The 26720-nt window shown below is 38.2% G+C and overlaps 1 protein-coding gene across 2 annotated transcripts; it reads right to left on the bottom strand.

The window, feature by feature from the left end:
• Positions 1–4532: 4532 nt before the first annotated feature.
• On the bottom strand, positions 4533–26101 carry CCDC11 (Cilia- and flagella-associated protein 53). Of its 2 annotated transcripts, XM_051210849.1 has the most exons (11): positions 26035–26101; positions 22802–23026; positions 22573–22752; positions 20182–20577; positions 19892–20149; positions 19740–19849; positions 19501–19699; positions 19376–19469; positions 12226–12441; positions 10769–11359; positions 4533–5082 (listed from the first exon to the last, which is right to left on the bottom strand). In XM_051210849.1, the coding sequence occupies exons 10-11, from the start codon at positions 10917–10919 to the stop codon at positions 4703–4705; spliced, it is 531 nt and encodes a 176-aa protein (XP_051070865.1). In that variant the 5' UTR covers positions 10920–11359; positions 12226–12441; positions 19376–19469; positions 19501–19699; positions 19740–19849; positions 19892–20149; positions 20182–20577; positions 22573–22752; positions 22802–23026; positions 26035–26101; the 3' UTR covers positions 4533–4702. The 2 variants fall into 2 exon arrangements, with proteins under 2 accessions (XP_051070865.1, XP_035586500.1); XM_035729399.2 differs by lacking the exons at positions 19740–19849; positions 19892–20149; positions 20182–20577 and having other exon boundaries at positions 10769–10985; positions 19501–19704.
• Between the last annotated feature and the right edge of the window lie 619 nt (positions 26102–26720).

Genomic DNA, 26720 nt, shown 5'->3' with positions numbered 1-26720 from the left:
ACCTCGGTGTTAAAAGATTTGGTAATCTCTAAGATGCGGTTGGGCCGAGATCAGAACAGCTTGCACCTGTTGAGGGAGTTTAGACAAGTAAGTTGTCTAAATAGGCCATCATCGAAAGTTCTTTAACCAATTACTTCTCTCGTTCTTAACAACATGTCTGTCGCTGAACCGTGGTGCAGATCGATATTATTAAGGTGTTAGTCTAACCTTTGTCGATTGGTTGGGTCTCCGCGTTTTAGAGTTTTGTAGGGTTCCGAAACACCACTAATTAACATACTAGGTGTTACGTACTTGTTAAGTTCGGGCGGTAGTGCCTTGACTACTGCTAGGAATTATGCAAGGGTATCGGTTTCGCAGTGCTCGTAGTCTCTAACTTAAATACCTTAAGTGTCTGTTCCATCATGGAGAATATGAAGTACCCGAATGATATATCCAAAAAACGAAAAAATATCACAATATATAAACATTAAAGTAAAGCAATGATATATGAAATTCCAAAAAGGAACAGACAGTTTGCAAGTAATTGTACCAGATCACGTCAACTCACCAATGAAGATGTCACAGGTATTCGTAGTTTGACAACTCTTCAACCGGTAATAACTTATATAATTGAATCGTGCCCACCCAGTAAAATCAAAGGCCAGAAGCGGGGAGGTTTGAAGATATATTTGATTGACTATCAATATATCGAGGATCGTCTGATCTTATCTGGCTAGCGATTGCAGGAGATATTGATCAAGGCGTTCCCACTCGTGATCTGGTGCGGACGTGTGACCGATCGCCTTCAGCTATGTGAGCCCATTAAAACTAATGTGGTCAGCATCTAATGTCGAAGACTGACAGAGCTATATATTTTGGGGATTTATTTGCTGCTACACTGTAGACTGGGTGTTTTCCTCATCAGGAATGTTAACCACCAGAGTTTCAACACTTCAGTCAAGGGTAAGAACTGAGCTAACAATATCTGTAATTCACAGTGTCCTCTTCATATAATATCAAACTCAATGAGGGAACACTAGCACTTGACAACTTCTTTATCAGAATTAGAAACCCAAATACTTTATCTGAAAAGTTCATTCTCTACACAGTCAGGATGAAGCTGGTTTTCAGTAAAGTTTAGATGTTCCTAATGACAGATTGATACACATTTTGTGAAACCATCGCTTACATAAAAATATATACGTTAATAATTCGATATGCTTGAGTAATGAAATGTTCATAGTTGTAGATAGAACGCTAGCACTTGTTATTAGGTACGATAGAGGCGGTTGCCTACATATGGGACACGACTCGTATAAGGTAGAAGCCACATAACTGCAAATCTGTTGCTTAAAACAAAAGAGAGAAGTCCAGTGGCTGAGAGAATCTATTTTAATAATAAACGATCCTTAAATTTTTGCAATGCAGAAACAGGTGTATTCCTGATTATTGTGTCAGGCTCATACTAATTACTGCCACTAAACTATAGTTCGTAAATCTGCGGAATAATTGCAAAACAGTTAATAATAAACTGCAAATTGTAACGAAGTGAAATGATTCTGAGTAGGAGGGCGAAAACTGAATTAGAAATCCAGAAACCTACTGAATAAATTCCATAAATCATCATATGGATGTGAAGTGTTTTGAAACGCTAATATTTTTAGCACATTCTTTATTATTTGTTTACTATTTCTGTGACCAAATGTCAGGATTTTAGTCGTAGAATAAAAGTCGGTATCAGAATGTACTATGTTATCTTAGTAGTATATCATAGCTAAAGCGATTCAAAACGTGAGTTTGAGAAATAGCATGCATGAGAGAACAACCTAAGTTTCATTGAATAGTCGCCTCGCATCCAATTATAGAGAGCCGGAGACAAAAAAATTATCTCTTACACAAGCACGGATGAATTTAGTTTGCTAATAACTAACCCCTAGTGGTCAATGAAATCACCTTTTCTCAATTTTTCGATGCTAGGCTATTTCACGGTCATTGTTGAATAGATTATGTTCTACTCAAGGCCTTTTCTTTTATACCTAATTATGAAAACTATTTCTTCAAGTACCATGTTTTAGGTATATCAAACGATTATGGCTTACGGGCTACGGGTTGAACATCGATGCAGTGTTGTAAATTTCTACGTGATAACGTATGAGTTTTCGGATAAAGTATTAGTTATCAGGAAAACATGATGATTGATAGGTGTATAATGGAGTAGGTGGAACGATACGGGGATGTAATACCTAACAATAAGACAATTAGCAACGAGATCAACACAGAAGTGAGTTAATAAAATGAATATGAAAGCATTAAACTAGTGGAACATTGACAAGAACAGAGTCACACCACTTTGGAGTTGATAATGTTTTTGGTCATCTGTTTAAGTGATAGTATTAAGGCTTAACAAACGTAAGACCTTTATTAGTTGAACGGCGTATCCGTATATCATAGTAATTTATGAAAAGACGATGTATGATATCTAAGGAAAGCATGGCATATAGTGTTTGAACTTGGAAACGTATAATATGAACTGCAAAAATTAATGTAGGATCGGAAAACTGTGAGGAGATTGTGCGGCAGTCTTGAGCTACCTGACGTTTACTGAGTTACAATATCAGATCCAACGTGGGTATATCAGTAAAAGTAGCTTAACTTAAATATGGAACAATACGTAGGAACGAGAAACTTAGTAGCCTTATTTGTAAGAATTAAGATATACTGGGAATCAAATGTAGCAAAATCAATTGCAACTCGAAATGTCAGGAAATGAGACAGATGTACATACAATGACTTTGAGACTTAGTCTTTGTTAAATTATAGTGATAATATGTCGATAAAAGAAAAGCTTCATCTTGCTAGATGAAAGCGCCAAGGACAAGAAGCCTCAAGCTGTGGTGCATACGCGTGGTTAGATGATCACTCAATGTACTTGATCAATTATTAATCGAAAACTTATTACTAGGTTCAGTAAATTCAGATCAGATAGTTGAGTATCGAATGAAATAGGTAAACTATTCCACGATTTCTGTATTGAACAACAAAGTAATTAAACCTTAAGAATAAGTGGTACTAAAGGGACAGTGAAATTTCACTGAGCCCTATCCAACTCCTCCAGCAGTTGGGTCACTGAATATCGACAAATCGTTGCTCTCGTCAAGGTCGATGACATTCAACGCGCACTAGTTAATCGTACGCCGTTGTAACGGTATTTAAGGTCATCGTGTATGGTGTTGTTGATGTATTCTGTTTCCTTTTCTATTGCAGGGCAACCGAGAGTAAATGCTTTAGAAGAAGAGCAAGCTCCGCATGCACTGAACCTTCAGGGTGACTCATTAGACTGTTTTGTAAACTAGCTCTCCCTTCTGTACATAACCCGCAAATTTTAATTTTCATATAAACAACTGGTGGTTTCCATTCTGTGTTCTCTCTGGTATGAAGTGCTCGGTTAACATTGTGTGTGTTGTGATTTTAGGTCTTCCCGCCTATCAGTGACTGCTGATTACATGTGTTACACCATGGACTGGCCTGTGCGGTAGTGATCTTACATTCGCTTGTATCTACCTTAACTAATGTATTTCTGTAATAACGTCCTCTGTGTTGTACAGTCTTCAAAGCATCTACAATGCCTTGATACGTCAATGGGGTAGTCCACGTATGGTGCTGACCACGAGTTGTGACTTCGACGTTAGCTGGTTCGTCGCACCATTCTCGACTAACTTGAGTAGGCCACCGATATAATATTCTGAATATGGATTTAAAATAAAGCTTTTCTCTTCCAAAACACAGTTTTTGAAGATGCAATAGTTCAGATAGTACCCCAAAAATATTTCTACTTGATCCAAACGCATTTTATTCACTCAGAAGGTATCATATCTTAAATACCAAAAACAAAAGATTCTCCGGATACAAAAATGACTTGAGGGGGTTGAAAATTATCTAACTAATATAAAACGAGGGAAAGTCAAAGGCCTTAAGTAATATACAGGATTCTACAATGCTCTTGTCTGTATCACTTTTATAATTTAAAGATATCAACCCAGACAAATCAGAAGTCAGAGATGGATGCGTTCAAAGATACATCTGTAAGGTTTTCGAGACGTGGAGAACCGTTTGATCTAAGCTGGCTAGTAGTTGCAAGGGATCCGTAGCACGGCGTACCCACTCGTGATCGGGTGTGGGTGCGCTTTTAGCTAGGGTGTGTTCAGTAAAACTACTGAGGCCAGAATCAATGTCGAAGACTCACGGAGCTCTTTATTTTGAGGACTCATTTACTGCTACAGCCGGACCGCCAAGTTAGGTGAAGTCAAGCTAAACAGTTATTGCACATTGTGAATCCAACGTAAGATTGCGTACTTTGCGCAGTCACACTATTCATGTACAACCCCAGGATATTAACACCCACACTAAATCTCATCCGGCTAATGAATATGGGATGACACCATTTTGAATTTGAAATACGGCCTGTGACTGAGATCGTACTATCACTAGATATTCGGTCGATACTTCACCTATAACATAGTGACCAACCATTTATAGGTATGGAAAGCAGCATATAGAATAAATGATCTTTTTTCATTTTCATTGAGCAAATTACTCAATGATGCTTTAGTAAAATCACGTGGTTTAACATGTTTCAATTACAACAACAACGGCAATAGTAATAATTCCTCTTAGATTTATGGTGAAAACAGTCAAATACGTTGGATAATATTAATTTTCTGGTTTAATACCTTGCACTTGCAAATTTCGATATTTGAGGTTCACCATCCCACACTGGAATAGACCAGTGACCAGTAGTCAACAGTTTTTGCCATAGATGTCTGTTGTAGTCAGTTTCATTTGAATTAACGATATTATGCACAAGTTCGGTGAGCTGTTCCTCTGTTTTCTTATTCTTCTCAAACTCCCGTGCATTGTCAGCTATTAGTTGTTGGTATCTAGTTCGCTGGTCAGCAATTTGTCGTTCTAAGGCGTTACGATATGTCTCAACATTCTGGCGTCGCAACTGCAGCTCATACTTAGAATCTAACTTCATTCGTTCAATAACTTCGTTCAGTTGTTTCACTTCTATGTGTTCAAGTTTTTCTTCATCCTGCCTTTTTCCTGAAAAAAAAAAAACCAAATAATAAGACATTAAAACAATTAGTCCCTTTGATGAATTTCGATAATGATATTAGAAGATGTCTTCTAATATCAGCTCGAATAGTATTTCAAACCAGATCACACCTTTAGCGTGTGACTAGCGGAAGTAAAATGTGATTGGCCAATGAGAGCAAACAGACACTAAGATTGCCAACTATCAAGTATGTGGTCTCCTTCCTATTGTTAATTTTACTATGCAATCACTGCCCGACCGAAGATGCTACCTTGACGCGGTGGTCGGGCTTGCCTATCGTGATGACCCAACCGAGCTATATTGGCTAGAACATATGTTCCTGTAGGTTCTACCATGCCAAGCAGGTTGATTGGTGAACGGTAAGACTAAAAGCAGCAACTCAAGGTCTGAGGGCGAAGTCCTACTGCTGACTGTAGAGAGGTGTGACAGCAGTAAGGTGTTTCCCTCGAACAACCAGCATGGCAGCGATGCTGCCTTCCCATAAGGAGGGTGGGTTAGAAAAGGTCGACACTAAAAATGTCACACCTCACCTTACCTCACGGATTTCCGTCTCCGGCGGTAAGGCCCTTTGAAGAACGGAGCTAACACATTAAAAACCCTCCACGAAAAGGCCGTGCGAGACCGGCCTCAAGCAGTTGTCCCTTGGGCTCTGCGGTCACGCTCCCAGGTCTTTAAGACCAACACTAATCCAATTTCCATTTCAGGTTCCTCAAGAAATACCCTTCCACGGTGTGGGCAGCCGGGAAGTGACACCAGCCCTCACACCCGTAACAACACACGAGACCAAGTTGGTCACATTCAAATCCTTCATACACCTCCTAATACCTCTCTTATCTCCATGACTAACCCTCCTCACGTCTCTTTATCACCTCCCACCGCTCGAGCAAACGATTCGTGTACGCGGAACTTTATTCCTGGTCTCCTGAAACCACGCTCTAAACTACACGTAGGAGCTTTTAACGTCTGAACACTGTGCCAAATAGGACAACAGGCTTCCTTAGCTAGGACTTTAGAATCTTGCGCCATCGATGTGTGCTGCGTCTCCGAAACGCACATACAGGATCCAAGTAGCGTCATTCACTTGACCTCATCATGCCAAAATAAATAACCGACTCGATTCACATTTCGTGTATCTGGAAGCCCTGATTCTGCTTCCCTTAGCCTCGCCGGCGTAGGTATAGCATTGAGTCTTAGGGCAGAACTAGCCCTCTTAGAGTGGATCCCAGTAGACAGTCGTTTGTGCGCTGTCCGACTGAACGGAACAGTAAGAATCTGGAAAGATAGGGACACTCGTCATTGCCTCTTCGTCGTCTCTGCCTATTCTCCCACTGACTGCAGCTCAGATGATGTAAAAGATGAGTTTTACAGAAAGCTTTCGGACCTTCTCCGAAAAGCTAAGTGCTCGGATGTAGTAATAGTGTCCGGTGACTTTAATGCTCAAGTAGGTAAACTAAGCGATAGGGAAAGACACCTAGGTGGATCTTATGGTGTCGTGGCTCAAAGAACAGGTAATGGCGACCGTCTGTTGCAGCTATGCTCAGATAACCGCCTGTTCCTTGCAAATACTAACTTTAAGCATAAACAAAAACATCTTTTAACGTGGCGACCCCCTAATTCGTCCCAACGTTGGACCCAAATAGATCACATCGCTATCAGCCACCGATGGAGGGGCTCGATAGAAGACTGTCGCTCATTCTGGAGCACATGCTTACATTCAGATCATGCTCTAGTGCGAGCGCGTATTTGCTTGCGTCTTACTGGACGTAGGAAAGACACTGCAAGGAAACCTCTTATGATCCTGCTTAATGATAGTCAAGCTGTGAGTATATTTCGGGAACAACTAGGAAAACAGTTAGGCAGTCATGTATGTGATGCCCCCCCCCCGATGCAGCATGGAATGATATCCGAAAAGCTGTGGAAACAGCAGTGATATCTGCTATTAAGGTAAACCAGAAGGTTAGGGAGCATCACTGGATCTCAGCAGCATCTATCTCACTGATAGATGCTCGGAAACTCATTCCACCTGGCTCTGAACATAATGAGGAGCGGAGTTAGCTTAAGCGCAAGCTGACAAGAAGTCTACGCAATGATCGCGAACAGTGGTGGGTAGCGAAAGCAAGAGAGATGGAAAAGGCAGCGGCAATAGGTAATAGCAGACAATTGTTCAGACTCGTTAAGGAAACCGGAATTAGGAACCCGACCGTTAGCGAAACAATCTCAGAGAAAGATGGACATATTATTCATTCTCAATCTAGGAGATTGGATCGATGGGCAGGACACTTTAGGGATCAGTTCAACTGGCCTTCAGCCACACTTCGGTTTCTCACGATCTCCAGTCAACCTGAATGGCAAGTTAGTGTAGATCCTCCGACTCCTTATGAATTTGAAAAAGCCATAGGAAATCTGAAACGAGGGAGAGCAGCAGGCCCTGACAGGTTTACTCCTGAGATTTTTAAGGATGGCGGTCCAGTATTAGCAATGAGATTAACCGAGGTCTTAGGTAGAATTTGGGAACTGGACGTAGTCCCATCTGACTGGTCTCAATCACTGATTGTGCCAGTCTATAAGAAAGGACAAAAGTCCTCTTGTGATAATCACAGAGGAATCAGTTTGACAAATATAGTGTCTAAAATATTAGCTTCAATAATGCTTCGACGCCTAATCAAAGCTCGTGAAGAGCAGATTAGAGAAAACCAGGCCGGTTTTCGACCTGGACGTGGTTGTATAGATCAGATATTCACACTACGTCAGGTTCTAGAACACAGACACACATTCAGACGCCCCACAATGGTAGTATTTCTCGACCTTAAGGCGGCATTCGACTCTGTTGATCGTGAGGTTCTATGGCAGTGTTTGTCACTGAAAGGAGTACCAAAGAAGTACATTGACCTTATAAAGGCTCTCTATTTGAACACAACTGGTAGAGTGAGAGCTTATGGCGAGCTGTCATCAGAATTGATTACCTCAAGTGGTGTTCATTAGGGCTGCCCACTCTCCTCATTCTTGTTCAACTTTGTGGTCGACGTACTTTTAGAGATAACACTCTCCTCATCTAAATTTACAGGGGTTGAACTTCTACCGGGAGGTTCACTTGTTGACTTAGAATATGCAGATGACATAGTTTTATTTGGTGAAGACGCTGACAAAATGCAGAGTCTTCTGACCACTCTAAGCAACAATGCAAGCATGTTCGGGACGCGATTCTCCCCCTCGAAATGCAAAATGTTGCTTCAGGATTGGGTTACATCGACACCCGAACTAATGATAGGGAGTGAAGTAGTTGAGTGTGTCGACCGCTTCACTTATCTTGGAAGTCTCATCAGCCCTTGTGGTTTGGTGTGCGACGAAATCTCAGCACGGATACAGAAGGCTCGACTAGCTTTTGCCAACTTGCGTCATTTATGGCGTGGGCGAGATATCCGTCTATCAACCAAAGGACGTGTTTACTGCGCAGCAGTTCGTCCCGTCCTACTTTATGGGAGTGAAACATGGCCGGTAAGAGTAGAGGATATTCGTAGGTTACTAGTATTCGATAATAGGTGTCTTCGAAACCTTGCTCGTATATCATGGGACCATCGAGTAAGTAACACAGTTGTTAGGAAACGGGTACTAGGTAAGGATGGCAAATCAATTGAAGTAGTGAAACTTCATCAGTTGAGATGGCTGGGACACGTGTTACGTATGCTCAACGACCGACTACCTCGACGTGCTATGTTCAGTGGTATAGTAGATTGGAAGAAAGCTAGGGGCGACCAGATCAAAACATGGCACAAGTCCATGAAGTCACTGACAAGTGAACTGAATCATGTTGGTAGGTGTAGACTACCTGATTGGGGACCGCGAGATGATAGCAACCGATGGTTAGAGACCCTGAATGGCATGGCTCAAAATCGTTTGCAATGGCGCAGGTGCATCCACTCTCTGTGTTCTCCCAAATTCTAATCTTCTGAATTCTTCATGTCCCTTTTTTCCTCTTTCCAAATTTATTTCACTGTATTATACTCTTTAAATAACATCTCCAAACCCTAATCTTCCCGATTACTGCTTATACTGTTACTACCTCTACCACTACGGGATTTGAATCGACAACTGCATCTCTGTGCCAAGGTGGTGTGGCAACTCGAACTGATGTACGTACGTACGAAGTTCTACGTTGTTACTGACTGACTGATGCAATCACTGACTATTGATTGCTTGTAATTGTGTTGAGTAAAGAATTGTTTAGCTCGTACTATGGCTTCCTATTTTTGGACGTAAATCGTGTATCTGGTGTAAATTGATTCAATTTATGTATAAAGTATCGACCGAATATCTAGTGATAGTACGATCTCAGTCACAGGCCGTATTTCAAATTCAAAATGGTGTCATCCCATATTCATTAGCCGGATGAGATTTAGTGTGGGTGTTAATATCCTGGGGTTGTACATGAATAGTGTGACTGCGCAAAGTACGCAATCTTACGTTGGATTCACAATGTGCAATAACTGTTTAGCTTGACTTCACCTAACTTGGCGGTCCGGCTGTAGCAGTAAATGAGTCCTCAAAATAAAGAGCTCCGTGAGTCTTCGACATTGATTCTGGCCTCAGTAGTTTTACTGAACACACCCTAGCTAAAAGCGCACCCACACCCGATCACGAGTGGGTACGCCGTGCTACGGATCCCTTGCAACTACTAGCCAGCTTAGATCAAACGGTTCTCCACGTCTCGAAAACCTTACAGATGTATCTTTGAACGCATCCATCTCTGACTTCTGATTTGTCTGGGTTGATATCTTTAAATTATAAAAGTGATACAGACAAGAGCATTGTAGAATCCTGTATATCTGTGTCATCTTTACGGCTATTCAGCTTGTATAGGAAGATTCAGAAAGCGAATAAAGTCTTGCCACTTGAACGTTTTGCTTAGACACATAGAGTATGAATCTGGACGAGAAGCAATCGACTACTGCTTGTATTAGTACTGTAGTTTGTAATGGTCAACCCTAGTTGTCTATATTTGACTTGAATGTAGGTCGTCAAACAACCTAATCATTGACAAGTCCTCCAAAGTAGGGATAAGTTCAGCTTCATAGACAATTCAACAAGGGTCCAGTGATATTTTACACGTCCTACAAATTGATCACTTGAGACAGTCAGAAGATGCATACCTATTTTTATTCATGAAATACGTAGAAGTGTTGTGACTGAAATAGATTTGATACCTTTTAGCCAGATATTTAGTAAAATCTGTAACCATAGTTTTTCATCTTTTGGCTATATTTTAAATGAACGCTAAACTAGTGCAGTCATTTATGTTTTCCAAAACAAATAGTGAGTCACCAGTACCCTGGATAATTAATGGTTCCATTTTCTCAAGGACTTAACAAAAAAACTCAGACGTTTATCCATTGGGATTATTATTCCTACTCAATGAAACCTGTGTCATCCTAGATCCACTGATATTATTTTTGCAATATGATTTGTAACCAACATGTTACTTTTACCAGGAAGCTTGAAACTGATGGCAATATCATGGAGTAGTTGTCAATATTTGTTGAATCTAGAAAACGTTTCTGCACATTTACAAACATTCTAAGGATATTTTAAGGCACACAATAGACAAATTAACAAATATTTATCTAATACCATTTTGGGATAATATAATAAAATACTATATAAAGACATACAACTAACTTCTTTCCATTATTTGTTGTCGACATACTTCGTTTACATCATTTTTCAAATTTTCTCTAGCTACTAGAAGCTGCATTTTCTTATGGTGACCAAGATTTTGTTGCTTTGCAATATGTTCGTCAATACTTCTGCTAATTTCTTCCTCATACATCTTTTCGGCTTCTTTTGAATTACGAACATGCTCTAAATACTGTAACGCCTCTTTCTTTAAAGTAACCTAAAAGTCGAATGATTGAATTGGTTTTTTTATTTGGGCTATTTAAAACCAAGGAAATTTTTTTTCAGTAAATCCTATTTCTGATTACCTTCACATTGTCAGGTCAGCAATTTGTAATCATACTTTAAAGAAAAGAAACATCTCTCATTCAGCACGTTGTCTTCAGTAATCGAATAAAATAGTTTGCTAACACAATAATTAATTTCCGGTCTTGTTTACATTATGATACTACTTAAGAGGTAAGGTCCCCCTGGAATTTGCCGCAAGATTTTCTTCCATTTGCATAAGACATTGACCATACAGAATCTGGGCTAAACATTAGAACACCATCGACACCGAATTTCATATTTCTCTCTGACTAAGATACAAAACGTCTGTGGTAATTACAAAGAATAAAGAAATCAATAGAAAACGAATAGAATTGTCATAACAAGCCAAAATTAGTAGTGTTTGACTACCGACTACGCCTAGTAGTGTATAAATAATGAATCACGAACCGGATTTTCCCAAACCTACAATAGACGGTCTCTAAAGATCACTGATTTGTTGAATTTAGAAACAACTGGGAAAGATTTTTGGTGTGAGAACATCCAGTTAATTTGCCGGGAAGGTAAGTAAATAAGTCCAACAGTTATGATGGGAATGGATCTGAGCTAACGATAAGAAAGTTAAAATCAGTTCATGAAGTGTAAACAATTAATGTGATGGTGATTTTACCTAATCTGTATTAGCAATCATGTGATAGAAGTTAATAACCGATAGCTATATTTTTGGACGTTGAGTTGTAATATTGATCGAGGTACATAGTGTTATTACACATTGTTTATCAGAGAATTCTAAATACATGCAGAGAGTTTTAATACAAGGTGCTTGACTATCTTCCCAATATACAAAAATGTTTAGCTGACAAAACATAGCAGCGTCTAAATGTTCTACCACCACATCAGTGTTAAGTATTTATGAAACAAACTTATCTCTCTGCAAGTACATTCACTGCCTAGAATTTATGAAGCGAAATGGATTTCGACAATAAATTAAACGTTAATAATATACAATACCAAACACCAATAACGTTTACGTTTCATAAACTTTGTAAATGTGCTAGAAATAGTCATATTTTTTTTACTTATTTAGTAACAAACGTTTTTGATTTTATATACCTAGTTTATACACACCTAAACAACTTTGTTATTCATTGTCAATAAAAATATGTAAAAATACATTTCCTGGAATACATTACCTTGTCCCTCTGCTTTCCACTCCTCTCTTTATCTACTTGTTGGTTTAAAAGGGTTAGTAAATTGTCGTACTGAGCTTCTTGGTTGCGTTCTTCTGATTTCCTCAATAGTTTTTCCTGTAAACACTTGTTCAAGTCCAGTTTCACCTTAGAGAACCTTAGTTTCTTTTTTGTTACCTCATCTTCTTTTTCTTGCTTCAGTTGCTTATTTAATTCTTCCTAACAGGTTATGATAAACAGAAGACATTATTTCCAGAGGGACGCAATATTTATTTACGTCAGTGTACACTGGATCGGAAGCAATAGGTAGTAAAATTTGTAATTGCTAAGTCTACTAAAATTCAGCTGACTTCTACACGGCTGCTCAGTATATAGTACAAGCTGACAAAACCATCAGAATAGTAAGGTACTGTATGGGAAGTCATTCAGTCAGCTACAACGTAGGACCAGGCACATATATGCCACACCTAATTAGCACACCAAGATGAACACCAAATTCATAGAAGTAATCACTTCCATGGTAGCAATATATAAAAGAAAGATTGCATAAAAGGATATATTTCAGGAAGAAAGAATTAGTTCGTAGGAAGTGAAGTATAAAGTAATTTTTATCTCACGGTTTAAGGGAAGACAAAAGGTGTATACACCTACGCTAATTTGATCGATTCTGAGCCATGTCACAGTCTCCAGCCATTGGTTATGATGGTCACGCGGACCCCGACCAAGTAGCCTGCATCTACCAACATGGCTCAGACCAGAAGTTAGTGACTTCAAGCACTGATGCCATGTCTTGGCTTGGCCGCCCTTAACTTTCTTCCAGCCATCCCCAACACTAGTCAGCATTGCGAGTCGTGGTAATCGGTGTCCAGGCATACGTAACAGTGGCCCAACCACCTCAGTCGATGAAGATTTACAAAATCACTTGGCTTACCATCATTCCCTAATACTCTGCGTTTAACCTCACTATTGCTTATCTGGTGATCCCAGCAGATGCGAGCAATATTTCTAAGACATCTGTGATCGAATACTACTAACTCACGAGTACCTTCTACTCTTAATGGCCACGTTTCGCAGTCATAAAGTAGAACAGAACGAACTGCTGCGTAGTATACTCGTCCTTCTATTAATAGACAGATATCTCGCCTTCGTCATATGTGACGTAAGTTGAAAAAAAGCCAAAAGAGCTTTTCGAATCCGTGCTGAGATTTCATCAGACACCGACCCATTAGAGCTGATCAGAATTCCAAGATAAGTGGGGTTGTCGACGTGTTCGACTAATTCACTTCCTATCATCCGTTCAGATGTTGACGCAGGCCAGTCCTGAAGCAACTATTCCTATTTAAAGAGGAAGGAACGCATCCCAAACATCCTGGCATTAATACTCAGTACTACTAAGAAACTGCATTTTATCAACGTCTTCATCAAACAGGACTGTGTGTTCCAAGTCGATAAGTGGATCTCCTGGAAGGAGACCAATGCCCGAAAATTCAGACGAAGAGAACGTTATTTTCAGCAGTAGGTCTATGATAATGGACATCCTTGACAGACATCAATTGAAGTTTCAAAATCAGATGTCAGTTTGTCATAGGTTCTGATTCGACTGGTAGTGTTCAAGTAGAGAGCCTTCACAAGGTTTATGTGCTTCTGAGGTACACCTTTCAAGGACAAACACTGCCATAGAACCTCTCGTTTACAGAGTCAAATGTTCCCAAGCTGCCAACTTTGGGGAAAATGTGGTCCATTCTGGGGAAATAAGACGCAAACCCCAAAATTTTCCCAAAGCTGGCAGCTTGAGTTGCTTTTAAGCCAAGAACAACTATCATTGTCGGACGCTAATAAGCATGCCTGTGTTGTAGAACCTGACGAATGGTGAATATGTGGTCGATACAGCCACGACCAGTTCTGAAACCAGCCTGATTTCCTCGTGTTTGCAGTTCACAAGTCATTGCTAAGTGCTCGATAATTATTAAGGCTAGTATTTTAAATGCTATATTAGTTAAACTAGTTTCTTTATGGTTATCACAAGGTGATTTGGATTCTTACATATTTAGATGATTAGTGATTGCGACCAGCACATGAGACTACAACCAATTCCAAGATTTTAGCTAAAATATTAGCCAACCTGATCGCTGAAACTGGACTACCATCCTTAAAGACATCTGGAGCCAATCCATCTGGACCAGCTGCACTTCCTCGTTCAGATTAGCTATAGCTTTTTGGACTTCAGCTAGAGTTGAGAGACCTACTTCAATGTTCCATTCAGGCTGTTTGGGAATGGTAGATAGTTGTAGAGTAGCTGAAGGTCAGCTGAACTGCTCCTTAAAGTGTTTCGCCCATCGTTCTAAACGTCTGGGATGAGAGCTGATAAGCGTCGTCTTTTTCTGAGATCGTCTCACGAACGGCTTCTTAATTCCAGTTTCTTTTATTAGTCTGTAAAGCTGTCTTTTGTCACGTACAGCTGATGCCTTTTCCATCTATTTTGCTTTCGTTGCCCACCACTGCCCACGGTTGTTCCTTAGACTTTTGGTTAACCTAGGTCTGATTTGCCTTTGTCGTGTCCAGAGGCTGATGATATGAGTTTACGAGAATCTATCAGTGCAATAGGCTTAGTAGAGATCCATTGGTTTTTCGTAACCTTTCGGTGTTTCCACAGCTGTTCGTATATCTTTCCGAGCAACATTTGGGTGAGCCTAGTTTTTAGAACTACCTAAGTGTGACTTCAGTTGTTCCTAGAATGTACTTTTGGTTTCCCCTTTACTGAGTTCAACTGTAATGAGTCTTCTTAATGTGGACTTTCTGCGTTCAGAGAGGCGCCAACAAATGCGGGCTCGTATCAGAGCATGATCGGAGTCCAAACAGGCTACAGCAGCTCACGTCAAATTGAGCTTGTTCACATTTAATTTGGTTGAGCCCTTTTGTTAACTTATTTAACGGACAGAATCATTCGTACAATAAATTATCTATACTATTGTACCTTTATTATTGTTGCACTTGTATGAATATGTATACCTGAGTATTGCTTACTGCCTACGCATACATTCATTCTGCTGGCCTTACTATTAGTCGCTTAGTTGATTTCCTATGTATATATATGTACATTTTAATTCTGTTCATTGACTCCTCGCATACTTGCTCATTCGACTCGCTTCGTTCGCTTACTTTTCGGCACTACTATTTCATGTTTGCTTAGCGTACCTGTAATTTTGGTTATCTGTGCGTGGTGCAATAATAAACTTGATCAACACTTCGTATTGGCCTTCTGATGAATACACCGTTGGGGCGTTATCTAGTGATGGTTATCAAGACGAACTGTATACGAAGTTTAGGGACCACCACAAGGTATTCCAGAACGAGCGACAATCTCCTATCGAGCCTCTCCAACGGTGACTGATAGCAATATGGTCTATTTGATTCCATCGCTGGTTTGGTGCACTAGGTTGCCATGCTAGACGATGTCTTTCCTTATGCTTAAAATTAGTGTTTATTAAAATAAACGATTGTTTGAGCACAGTTGCAGCAGACGATCACCATTATCTGTCTGCTGAGCCGGAACACTAAAATACTCACCTAAACGTCATTCTGTTTTGTTTAAGCTACCTACCTGGGTATTAAAGTCATTTCCTACGAGTACTATGTCTGAGCGTTTAGCTTTTTGAAGAAGTTCAGAAAGCTTTCTGCATAAGTCATCTCTCACTTCATCTGGGCTACAGTCAGTGGGGCGTAGTTAGAAACAACGAAAAGGCAACGACGTGTGTCCCTATCCTTACGAGTTCTTACGGAGCCGTTTAGTCGAACAACAAATAGGCGATTGCTAACTGGGATCCATTCCAATAGTGCTTGCTCTGCCCTCGTGCTATGCCTACACCTGCCAGTCCACGAGAACTAGCCATCAGGTCGCCAGATAAACAGAAGGTGTGTGTCGTCAGTTCTCCGTTTTGGTGAGGTGAGATCAAGTGAATGACCACATTGGGATCCTGTATGCGTGTTTCAGAGACACAGCATATATCAATGGTACGAGATTCTAGGGTTTTGACCAAGGAGGCCTGCTAGCCTATTTAAAATAGGGTGAGTACGCTGAAGGCTCCAATGTGTAATTAGGAGCAAGGTTTCACTAGACCTGGCACAGTGTTTTTCTCACTAGAATCGTTGGCTATGGTGACACTTGAGGAGGGAATATAGAGTTGAAAGTTGACATAATAGGAATTGAAGAGGGAGAGTGATTATGAATTTTCCTGATTGGCTGATAAATTGGATTGATTTCAGTATGCTTGTTGATTGCTGATTGACCTGAGTGCCAGGCTTCTAAAAATTTTCTGGAATTTCCTCCGTCCAAGATTTTCACATTTTTCCAATCGAATGAGTGTCCGCGTGTATTGATATAAGTGAGGAGGCATCATAGCGTTTGACTGCTAATTGATGTTCATGTAGGCGAAGGTGAAGGGGGCATCCACTTTGTTTGGTGTAGTGTTTTTCGCAGTTGGCATAATTTATTTTTTAGATGATAATTAATTTGTTTTCCTTTGTTATTTCATCCTTTAGTTTGCATAGGATTGATTGTAGTGAACAACTATATTTTCTCCATGACTGATTATGAATAGAGTGATCTTGAGTTCTGTTAGGGGTATGAGGGGAGTTATCACTTCCTGGCTGCCCACACCGTGGAAGGGTTCCTCTGGAGGTACCTGAAAGGAAATCGAGTTGGGGGTGAGTGTGACCTCAGTGCCCAAGAGACAACTGCTTGGGGTGGGTCATATACGACCTTTTTGTAATTCTCTTGTTAGCTCCGTACTTGTTGGGACCTTACTGCCATAGATGGATATCCGTGGGGTAAGGCGAGGTGTGCATTTTTAGGATCGACTTTTTCTAACCCCATCCCTCCTTGTGGAAAGGCAGCATCGCTGTTGTGCTGGTTGTCTGAAAGAAACACCTTACTGCGTCACACCTCTTTACAGTCAGCAGTACGACTTCGCCTTCGGACCTTGAGTTTGTTGCTTTTAGTCTTACCGCTCTTCAACCGACCTGTCTGGTATGGTGGGACCTTCAGGAACGATTGTTCTGGCCAGTATAGCTCGATTGGTTCATCACGACAGGCAAACCCGACCACCACGTCAAAGTAACAGCAACGGTCGGGACTGTGTGGAAAACCAGTATAAAAGCCTAATATGGCCCATAAATAATCTATAATGTTCATTTATTTATCAAAGTAAACAGATGGTACCCCGTAATTTTGATTGGTAAACAGCATCTTTTGAAATCATTCAGATGATTTGAATGTTTGACCAACTTTAAATAAGAAAATAAACAATCAACGAAAGAAATCCTCTGAACAACTAGACAAAATTAAAACGTTTTAGTGAAGGAGATTTTCTTTTGAACGATATCATTTGCAAGAGCTGTACAATCGATTTTACAGTTACTTTCCATATATAGTGGTCGATGATAAAAATTGGGGATTATTAAATCATTAAAAGAGGCACTAAGGATTTATTGAAATTTGAAGGGAAACAGTCATCAAAATAAAATATATGAATGAGATACAAAAGGTTATTCACTGAATGATTATAAGACTAAAAATATGAACGAACACGTGTCAAAAGCAATTTATAAAATAGGCTATATAACGAAGATCTGAAAGTTAACTTTCCATTTGGTGAATATAGAAAAATAGAGAATAGAAAACACGTTTATAAAAAAACAACCATAGCCTGGTGCCGTTGATCTCAGTCAATGGTATACTCTGGCCGATATAAATAATCTCAGCCAATGTAAGGATAACTGTCATTAGTCTGCCGATACTCAAGATTGTCTTCTGTCCCAAGCCTTCAGTCCAAAGAGAAGACTGCAGACAAGCCCACATATTATATTTTAATAAACCAGTTCAGCAGCTACCTCAGGTACTCATTAGCCTATGTACATGACTAACTAGACTACATCGCACCTTAACGCAGGAAATCATAGCTGTTTAACGAACTGATAGAAAGTGGCTATGAACGGAGCAAACTATGAATAATCGATTAGTAATGATTTTGGGATAATAAAACATAGTAATGACTAGTGAATCAAATGGAAGCTCACAGTAAACGAAATGTAGAAACATAATGGTCTAGTTACTTAGTACTTATAAAATAAAAATACAAACAGTGATAATCCTAAAAGTAGTCCCAAGAGTTCTGACTTCTCCGATACTCTTTCCGTTATAATAAAAATACAATTTGTATCTCATTTGGATAAAAAGTCGCCTTCCATGATTCGAATAATAAAGTTAGTAATGTCTCTGCATCTGTATCTCCTCTGAACTCAATGGACGGTAGGGATTCTCCCAATTAACTATTCTGGCTTCAGGTTGCTATCAATGAACTTTAGAAGAAATCTATAAATATTTGTTGGTTTTTTTCCTATTTCACGTTAATCGTGTCTTCTGTACATATTCCTCAAGCTCACAAAGATAGAGAATTTATTAGATTTTTCTTCCTACTCTGCGAAACCCAACTTTGGAAATAAGTATATTCCCCACTCCGAATTGGCTTTCTGTACATCAATATCTGAAATGAACCTATTAGTCTTCTGATCTGGAGAGTGAAATCCTGTATAAATCTATGACTCCAGTATGAATATAATCGACTGATTGAATAATTTGAACTGTTGTTAATGACTCAGTAGCTCCCAATTTTTATTATGGACTTTATGTATGAAAAAAACTATAAATTCAATTGTGCAGCTCTCGTAAATGGTATCATACAAAAAATTTCCTTCAGTGAAACATTATTTTGTTTACATAAATAACCCTTTGTAATAAATCATTTAAACTTGAATATCTAATCATTTTAAGTGCTACTAATGAATTGTAACGTATAAAGAACCTGAAATACGTAGTTTGCACAAACAACTATTATCAGGATGTTTGCTTACTAAATGTTGATATTCAGTATACTTATAACTGATAAACCGTTGTGAAAAAGAATACTAATTTGCAGATATCTTTCTCACTGAGTACTTAAATCTAATGTGGTGAACGTTCAACTACCTGTTTACTTTGAACGGGATTTCAGCTGGATTTTTAAGAAAACTTTAACTATTAAATGAAGTAATCGAACTGACATGTTGACTAAATGCTTATTTGTAATAATAATAATAATAATAATAGCTAATTTACCAAAGCGTTTGCTTGTTTCAGCTTCTCCGCTTTTTCTACAAGTTTCTCCTGCTCTTTTCTTTCTATCTGTTGTCTTAAAACATTTGCGATCCGCCTGAAAATAAAGAAACTCAAAAACAAATTACTTTTTTCCTTCTACAATCATCTGCGCATCAGCTTCATTGGACATATCCTTTGAGTGAGTTAATACGAGCTTATCCAAATAGTCATTTTGACGTTTCTCTAGAAGATTTTGCTTCTGTTTCATTTCAATTTGGATTAAAAGATCACGAGCGATTTCTTTAGCTCTACGTTTACTTAATTCCTGACGTAATTCAGCACATTCTTCTCTGGTAAAAATTTTGGAAAATATTAAGTTCCCTACCAGGCTTAAACCATGATTACGCAGTATGAAGTAACGGGAAATAAATATTCACATCTGTAGCAATTTTTTTTAAAACTTTACTGTGAAGAAACCACTCCGAAGTTCACAAACTTAAATATAGACATCGTAAATACATACGAAGTTCAACGTACTTTCATTATTCATTTTTCACCAACACTCTGAAATTACTTGAGTTTTAAACCCCTCTCCCAACCTTAAGACAAACCTGCTTATCCGTTAGCATGTGGTTTATGTTTAAGAAGTCATATTGTAAAATCTACAAGTTTGATATTGAAGAATAGTAACCTATTTATTTTTACCACATAGTCAGTTTAAAACAGATTCCTTGTTCTTCTAAAACATCGCTGAGTGTTTTGTGACACTTTATCTGACTCCAATTAGATCGTTTGCTGGTTGTTATTGAAATATAAATCTCAGTTACCCTAGTATGTTAATACCAACATAAGTCGTGTTAGGAAACAGCGGAATTAAATAGGACAAATATGAGAATGGATTCTGAATATGCATATTTCATGCAGTAATTAATTTGAACAGAAAATCAGTGAAACAAAACGAAGAAGGAAGAGTTAAGGCGATCGGAGAAGGCAAGTGAGCCAAGCGTAAATTGATATTTATAGTCACACAAAAATAAATTACAGACACATGATGAATATGGTAAGTAATTAACACACATACGATTATGTAAAAATGTCAGAATTAATAAGCAATAAGTGACAAGGTCAAAACGTGGTTTAAGAAGAATGAATAGATTGGTCTGTTCAGAAGCCAGAATGGCCTATGTGGGCTTGACATAGAATCAGCCACTAAAAAGAATCCCCTGTAGGGAACGTGAATAATTACAAAATAAGTCTATATTGACTATCTCCACAAGTGTATTTTAAAAAATAGTTTACCTTCATAATGAATTCGCCAATATATGGAGGTTACTCCGGTATATTTAGAATAAAAACATTTTCAACAGGGAGTCCAACAGAATGAGTTTACTTATGCATTAAAAAAGTTTACTGAAGCTTATTAAGTTGTTTGGATTGATTAGGCTTAACATGACGACTTAGTATCAGTTTATTCTGATACTCATTGGAACGAAATATAGTTGTTCTAACTTTGTTTGTTTATTTGAAAGTTATCTCCTCTAAAGAGTCATAGTGGTAGGTAAAATGTCAGTGTAAGTATTTATTTTTGCCTTACGCACACGTTTTTCCAACAAACTCGTGTCATCCATGTTAGTGTTCATATATTTTCATATTTGTGGGTTTTTGTTGAGTTCTCTATCAAAAGTAACATTACTCTGGCTATTTTATGTTTGTAAAAAGCTATTGGTGGGAATGCAAATGATTTTTAAGCGGGAAAACCTACATCAGTCATTACATCATGAATCTTATCTGGAAAGTAAAAAATTATTTAAAACTTGTAGTAAGCCACCTAACGCGCTCCGAAACGAGTCCATTCGTAAAGTTTAAGGATCGTTTTTACCAATGACTAAAACGACTGCAAAGAATAACGGAAACCTCCAAACAATACATAGAGGTCTCTCCATATTCCGGGACTTAATTGGGATACAATAACTCTTCAAGAAATTCTCGTCTCTTGCAATGAGATTAATACAAATCCACCAGATTTGAAATCCAACGCACCTACATCGTTCAACTTCGTTTGTTAGCAGTACAACTGGACGATTATTAAAAATACTTGGTGCTTATTGATTTTACTTTCGACTGACCTGACTCCACAGTTCAAGTTTTCTCATGGAAATTTCAGGATGTTTATCTCACTAATGACCACTGGGTTATTATCTTACACGCAGAGATTTTTAAACTTGAAGGTAGTTTAATCTCTGTATGTGGTTTTAATATGTGAAACGTCGTATTTAGATCAAGCGGTTAAAAGGTATTGTGTTTAATATGAAACTAAAGAATCCTGAGAACAAGCACGTTTGGAACCATCAGCGTACCGTATTCCAGGGTTTTAAAAGGCCTCTAAGCTGACAGAATTGTCATGCGAATAAGTTTGGCTTTGCTGAGCATTAAAAATTAGGAAACTGGCTTAGACATTTCAAAATTCTGATATACTTCCTTTTATAAAATAGTCCAGATTTCAACAGCATAAGTTAGCTATCTCGATACAATCACACTAAAGCTTATTCTTAGTAACGCAGGTGTAATTGTTAAGTCTATTAACCCTCTCTGTTGGATCTCACGTTGATAGAGTTTTGTAAGATCATGGAAACGTAGCGTCACATATCACGAATCTAATGCAAAGTATTCGAAGATACCCTTTGATACTTCCAATTTTCACTAACAGTTCATCTGTATCGTATTTGATTTTATTCCTATTTCTTAGATGCTTCTTTAATTTAATCTGTTAGCATGGTTGGCGTCAGATTTCAGTTTTACAGGCCATTTATTTCGTACAAATATTCAATTTATATCACTATTAGAAAGAATCTGAGTTATCTCTTTGTTAATAAATTTGACTGAATTTATTGATATACAAACATTCAGTGCTGACTGTTTCGATATAAGCATTTTGACAAGTTTTTATAGATTGTACAACTTGCGGCTAGCAGTCGAGTCTAGGACTTGCGTTTAATCCTATTTAAGATTCGTTAGCTATTTTTACATCTATTCCAGTGTTGTAGTTTGTACCAAGACTCGAACCTGATACATTTGCTTACGAAAACCCAAAATGATATTCTCTAAAAGTTTGAATATATACCCGAGTCTCTAACAATCCTACCATTAGTTTCTTTACAAACGATAAAATACATCAATAACTGTAACGCAAATCCAATTATTAAATATTTTTCACTTACCGAAGACGCTGGTCATACTTTTCAAGCGCAATTTTTTCGTCTGTCTCTTTCTTTTTTTTTTCCAGCAATTCAGCTTGTGCTCTTAAATACTTCAAACGCTCAGCTTTTTCCTCACTTGCTGTTTTACACTCTTTTAGAATTTTGTTTTCATCGTTCGTCAGTACAGCTTTTAAATGCTCTCTAGAAGTTTCAGAGTTTAATATCATTTTATCCATAACTGTTAATTTACTTTTTCTTATTAAGTTCTTCAGCTTCCTTGGACTTCGCCTTTCGATAGCGTCGAAGTGTCTCTGCATCGATTTGATTTTCAAGCTTGCCATTTTCCCATATAGCTAGCTCTTTTAATTTGTCTACCTCACTAAGCGCTTTAGATAATTGAGATTTAAACTCGTTAATTTTATGTATTTTATTCCATAAATTGGCTGACATAAGTCCACTGTTCTTTGTTTCAAGCCTTTATGCACAAGAATTGTAATGACAAGTAAAATATACTGCGTTCTGAGAATTACATGAGAATCAAACTTCCAGTAAGAAGATAAGACTTAAGGATTATTAATCTTGACTAAGTTTCCTATTTAACAAACACGTTCTTAACAACTTGCATGTTTGTATTAATCTTATTTTCCTCTGATTAAATAAAACAATTTGGCTCGATGAGGTCTAGTAAAAATAATTCGTTAGGTTGTTCGCTATCGATTTGTCAACAAACTAATATGACTGGTAAAAAATGTTATCAGTTACTAATAAATATGGCCTTTTTTAGAGTCAAAGAACGATAATTCAAATGGTGGTTGCTGCATAGGATGGAAAGAATCTCAGCTTTGGTGGCTATTTGGTAAATTTTTCTTACCCTGTTCAGTCATCAACCAATCAACAGATAGTTTACATCAAATTACACTGGCTGCAGCTTTGTGTACATAACCTATCTTCCTACTCTGGAGTGTATTCCACTCGCCTAATCAATATTACCCTCTTATTCCTATTTGCCTTAATTTTGAAGCTCGGTCAAACCACCAGCTATCTAATTGACCATCTCAGTTTAGGCATCACTGCTCGTCATTGATCTACGTATCCTTCATATCATGGCTCTTCGGTTTTAGGGGTGAATTTTGGTGAATACTTATCAACCTTTTAAAAATATCATAAGTTCAGCCCAGTCACACTCGTTTTAGAGATAGTCCTATGATAAAACACTGGTTGTTGAAACCCTTCCAATAAGTTCGTTAACGTTGCCAAAGCCGGAGCAGTAAGTGCGTTACCACTGATCACTTCAACCCAAAATAACAGACTTCAAAAAATATAAGTATTAAATGTTTTTTGAGTCGACCTCAAAATGAGAACTGACAAAACTTCACTAAACCTATAATCTTACTTGGAATTTGAGGCAGATATTTTTACCCGAAATGAATACATAATTCTTGATAATACAAAAGAGTTTTTGTTCTTAGACTGGTGACTGTTACTTAATAAAACATTGTAAACAGTAATATGGGTTGGTTTAAAGGTAATTACGCTGTTAGGGTTTTATTAGCTAGTTGTACCACAGATGCATATTCATAAAACTGCGCATGGACAAATTCGACTCGAAGAAGCGCTTATGAGTAGTTTTTACTGTAGCTAACTTTATACACTTTCTGTAAGCTAAATAATGCTTAAATTATGGACAGACTTCAAATCATCTACTGACTGGTCATAACATTGATACATGAAACCAAAATATCACTGCTACGAGAAAACCTTCAGAACTGACAATACAGCCGACTTATAGGTCAAAATTTCCATACTTTCCCTGAATGTTTCTCTATACAGAACATTTTTGGGTCAGAGGCTGGCTTCCTCAGACTATTACAGCTGAAGAGCATTTATTGTTGACCTAGCCTGTTTCGTCAAAATATAATGCATTAAGCTTACTGTCTCCGTGATTTACAAGTTTCTAATTCATCATGGATTTATGCCTCATGTTTAATCAGCTCAAAGTTCTACTCACTAAAACACATGATTTGTGCCTCCTATGTGAAAGTTTCATGATGGTGTTCATTTATCTTCAAAAATCGATTGCTACCCAACCTCATAACCAGTGATCAAATGTAGATCGACAAAAATCATGTTTCACGTAAATGCAAACCAGTACCACCTCAAGTAAAATGTCTATTTCAAATGACATCGATGATAAATAATAAAATCTGTTTAAAAATCGGTACCTAAACATTTAGTTTCTACCTCACGTTCCCTTACCAAAATCTTAAATTTAAGGAGTCCTTAGGAACTATACATTAGTCACAGCCGGTATTGTCAGTAAACCACCAATGTGAAATTATTAAACCTTAAAAAGTCTTTCAGAATCCTTAAATTACAGTCAACAGTTTGACTTCTAAGAAATAAATGTTGAAATCCATAATGTGTCAGGAATGCTAAAATCACAAGTTTGAGGAATGTAGGACTCAATAAACTTTCTTGATAAAGATCTACGATAAACCAACTTCATCGTCTGAGCTCTTGTTTAGACACATGGGACTGACAAATAATCTCACACATACAAGTTATTCAAACAACTCTGAAGGACCCGTTATTTTTCATTGTTTAATATCTCCGCCACAAGTTTGTACAAATCAATTGATTTCTTTGGACTATCTGCTTGTTATTTTAGTACATTTCCAAGTATTCAATGATGTCTAATTGGCAGTAGTCTAGTCACTCAAATGCGCTAATTATAGTCTGCTTGGCAGATATTTATGGATTTGTATGTCTTGTGATTTCAGTATGTTTGTCTCAGCGTGATAGAGATTCTGGATACCAGCGCCTAACACAATAGTTGAAATATGGAAATAATAAAATGGTTATTCGAGTGCTAAGATCTTTTCAAAGCTGAATACGCACTTCACTTAATTGGTAATGTTTAAGAAGACGGAATCGAAAGAATAAAAGTGGAAACAGAGATGATAATGAGAGGGATAAAACGCTGTTACTGGTATGCGGTTATGATAACCGTGGCAAACATTCGGACTTGCAACAGACACAGCCTGTAGAAGGTGGATATGGTAATTCGTGGTTGAGTAAGTGCTTTTAACGTCTTCTCTGACAGTTGCTTACTAATGACGGTGTGGTCACTTTTGATGCTCGATTTCCCAATTTTGGGGGTTTTGTGTCAACTCCCCAAAATTTTATATAGCCGTTTCCTCAATCTCCCTATTTTAAAATAGGGAGATTGAGTGGGAGAGTATTTCAAATGAAGTGAATTCTTGGTGAAAAGTATGAGGATGTGCATGAGTGTCCGCTCTTTGATTAGGGCTGCCTCGAGGAGCCAACTGATGACGTTTTGGAAATATGCTCGTGTCATGTTGGCCTGGTGACTATGATGTGTTGTACACCATTCGCAGAATTTATTTCTAGTTTAAACATCTTTATGGGTCAGACATACTGCAGAGTTTAGATATGTCAAGCTGTGATAAACCGTACACTCACCGAAACTCTAGATCTCAATTTAGGGTGACCTGAGATCGAGAAATATTTAAGTGGGTCAGAACTCCGTTTCTATAGCAAAGCGCAGTAAAACTAGTGATCTCAAGGTCACACAGTGCTATTGCTCCTTCATTCAGTTTCAGTCTCATTTTGGAAAGGACAGGAGGCTTGATGGTCTGTGTTAATCCCGGCAATGTTTGTCTCTCAGTTGATCCAACTTTCTTTTTAAAGAGTCGACGGATGGAGCCTCAACCACGTGCTGAGGTAATGAATTCCACTCTATGATGATTCGGTGGGAAAGTCGATAGTCAGCTGACAGATAATTTGTTCTGGGCTTGTGAACCTTTTTGGATTGTCCTCGTAAATTCTTTGTCTTGGAAGACAAGAAAAAGGAGAGCATATCAGGTGCAAATTTATCACTAAGGAATTTGAAAACTGTAATCAAGTCGCCTCTAATTTTACGGTGTGACAACGGTAATAGGTTTAGCTTGGCCAAAGGAGCATCATACGGAAGCTTCGCTATTCCGGGAATCAGCTTATTTGATGTTCTCTGAACCTTTTCCACAAGCTCACTATCTTTTTTTAGGCAGGGGCTAGCCGTTTGCATGCAATACTCAAGCTCAGGACGTACGAACACTGTATACAAAGTCAAAAACGTTTTAGCGTGGACATGACTAAAAGCTCTACGT

This window comes from Schistosoma haematobium, chromosome ZW (assembly GCF_000699445.3).
Source record: "Schistosoma haematobium chromosome ZW, whole genome shotgun sequence".
Lineage (NCBI taxonomy): Eukaryota > Metazoa > Platyhelminthes > Trematoda > Strigeidida > Schistosomatidae > Schistosoma > Schistosoma haematobium.
This window is presented reverse-complemented; position numbering and strand designations above follow the sequence as displayed.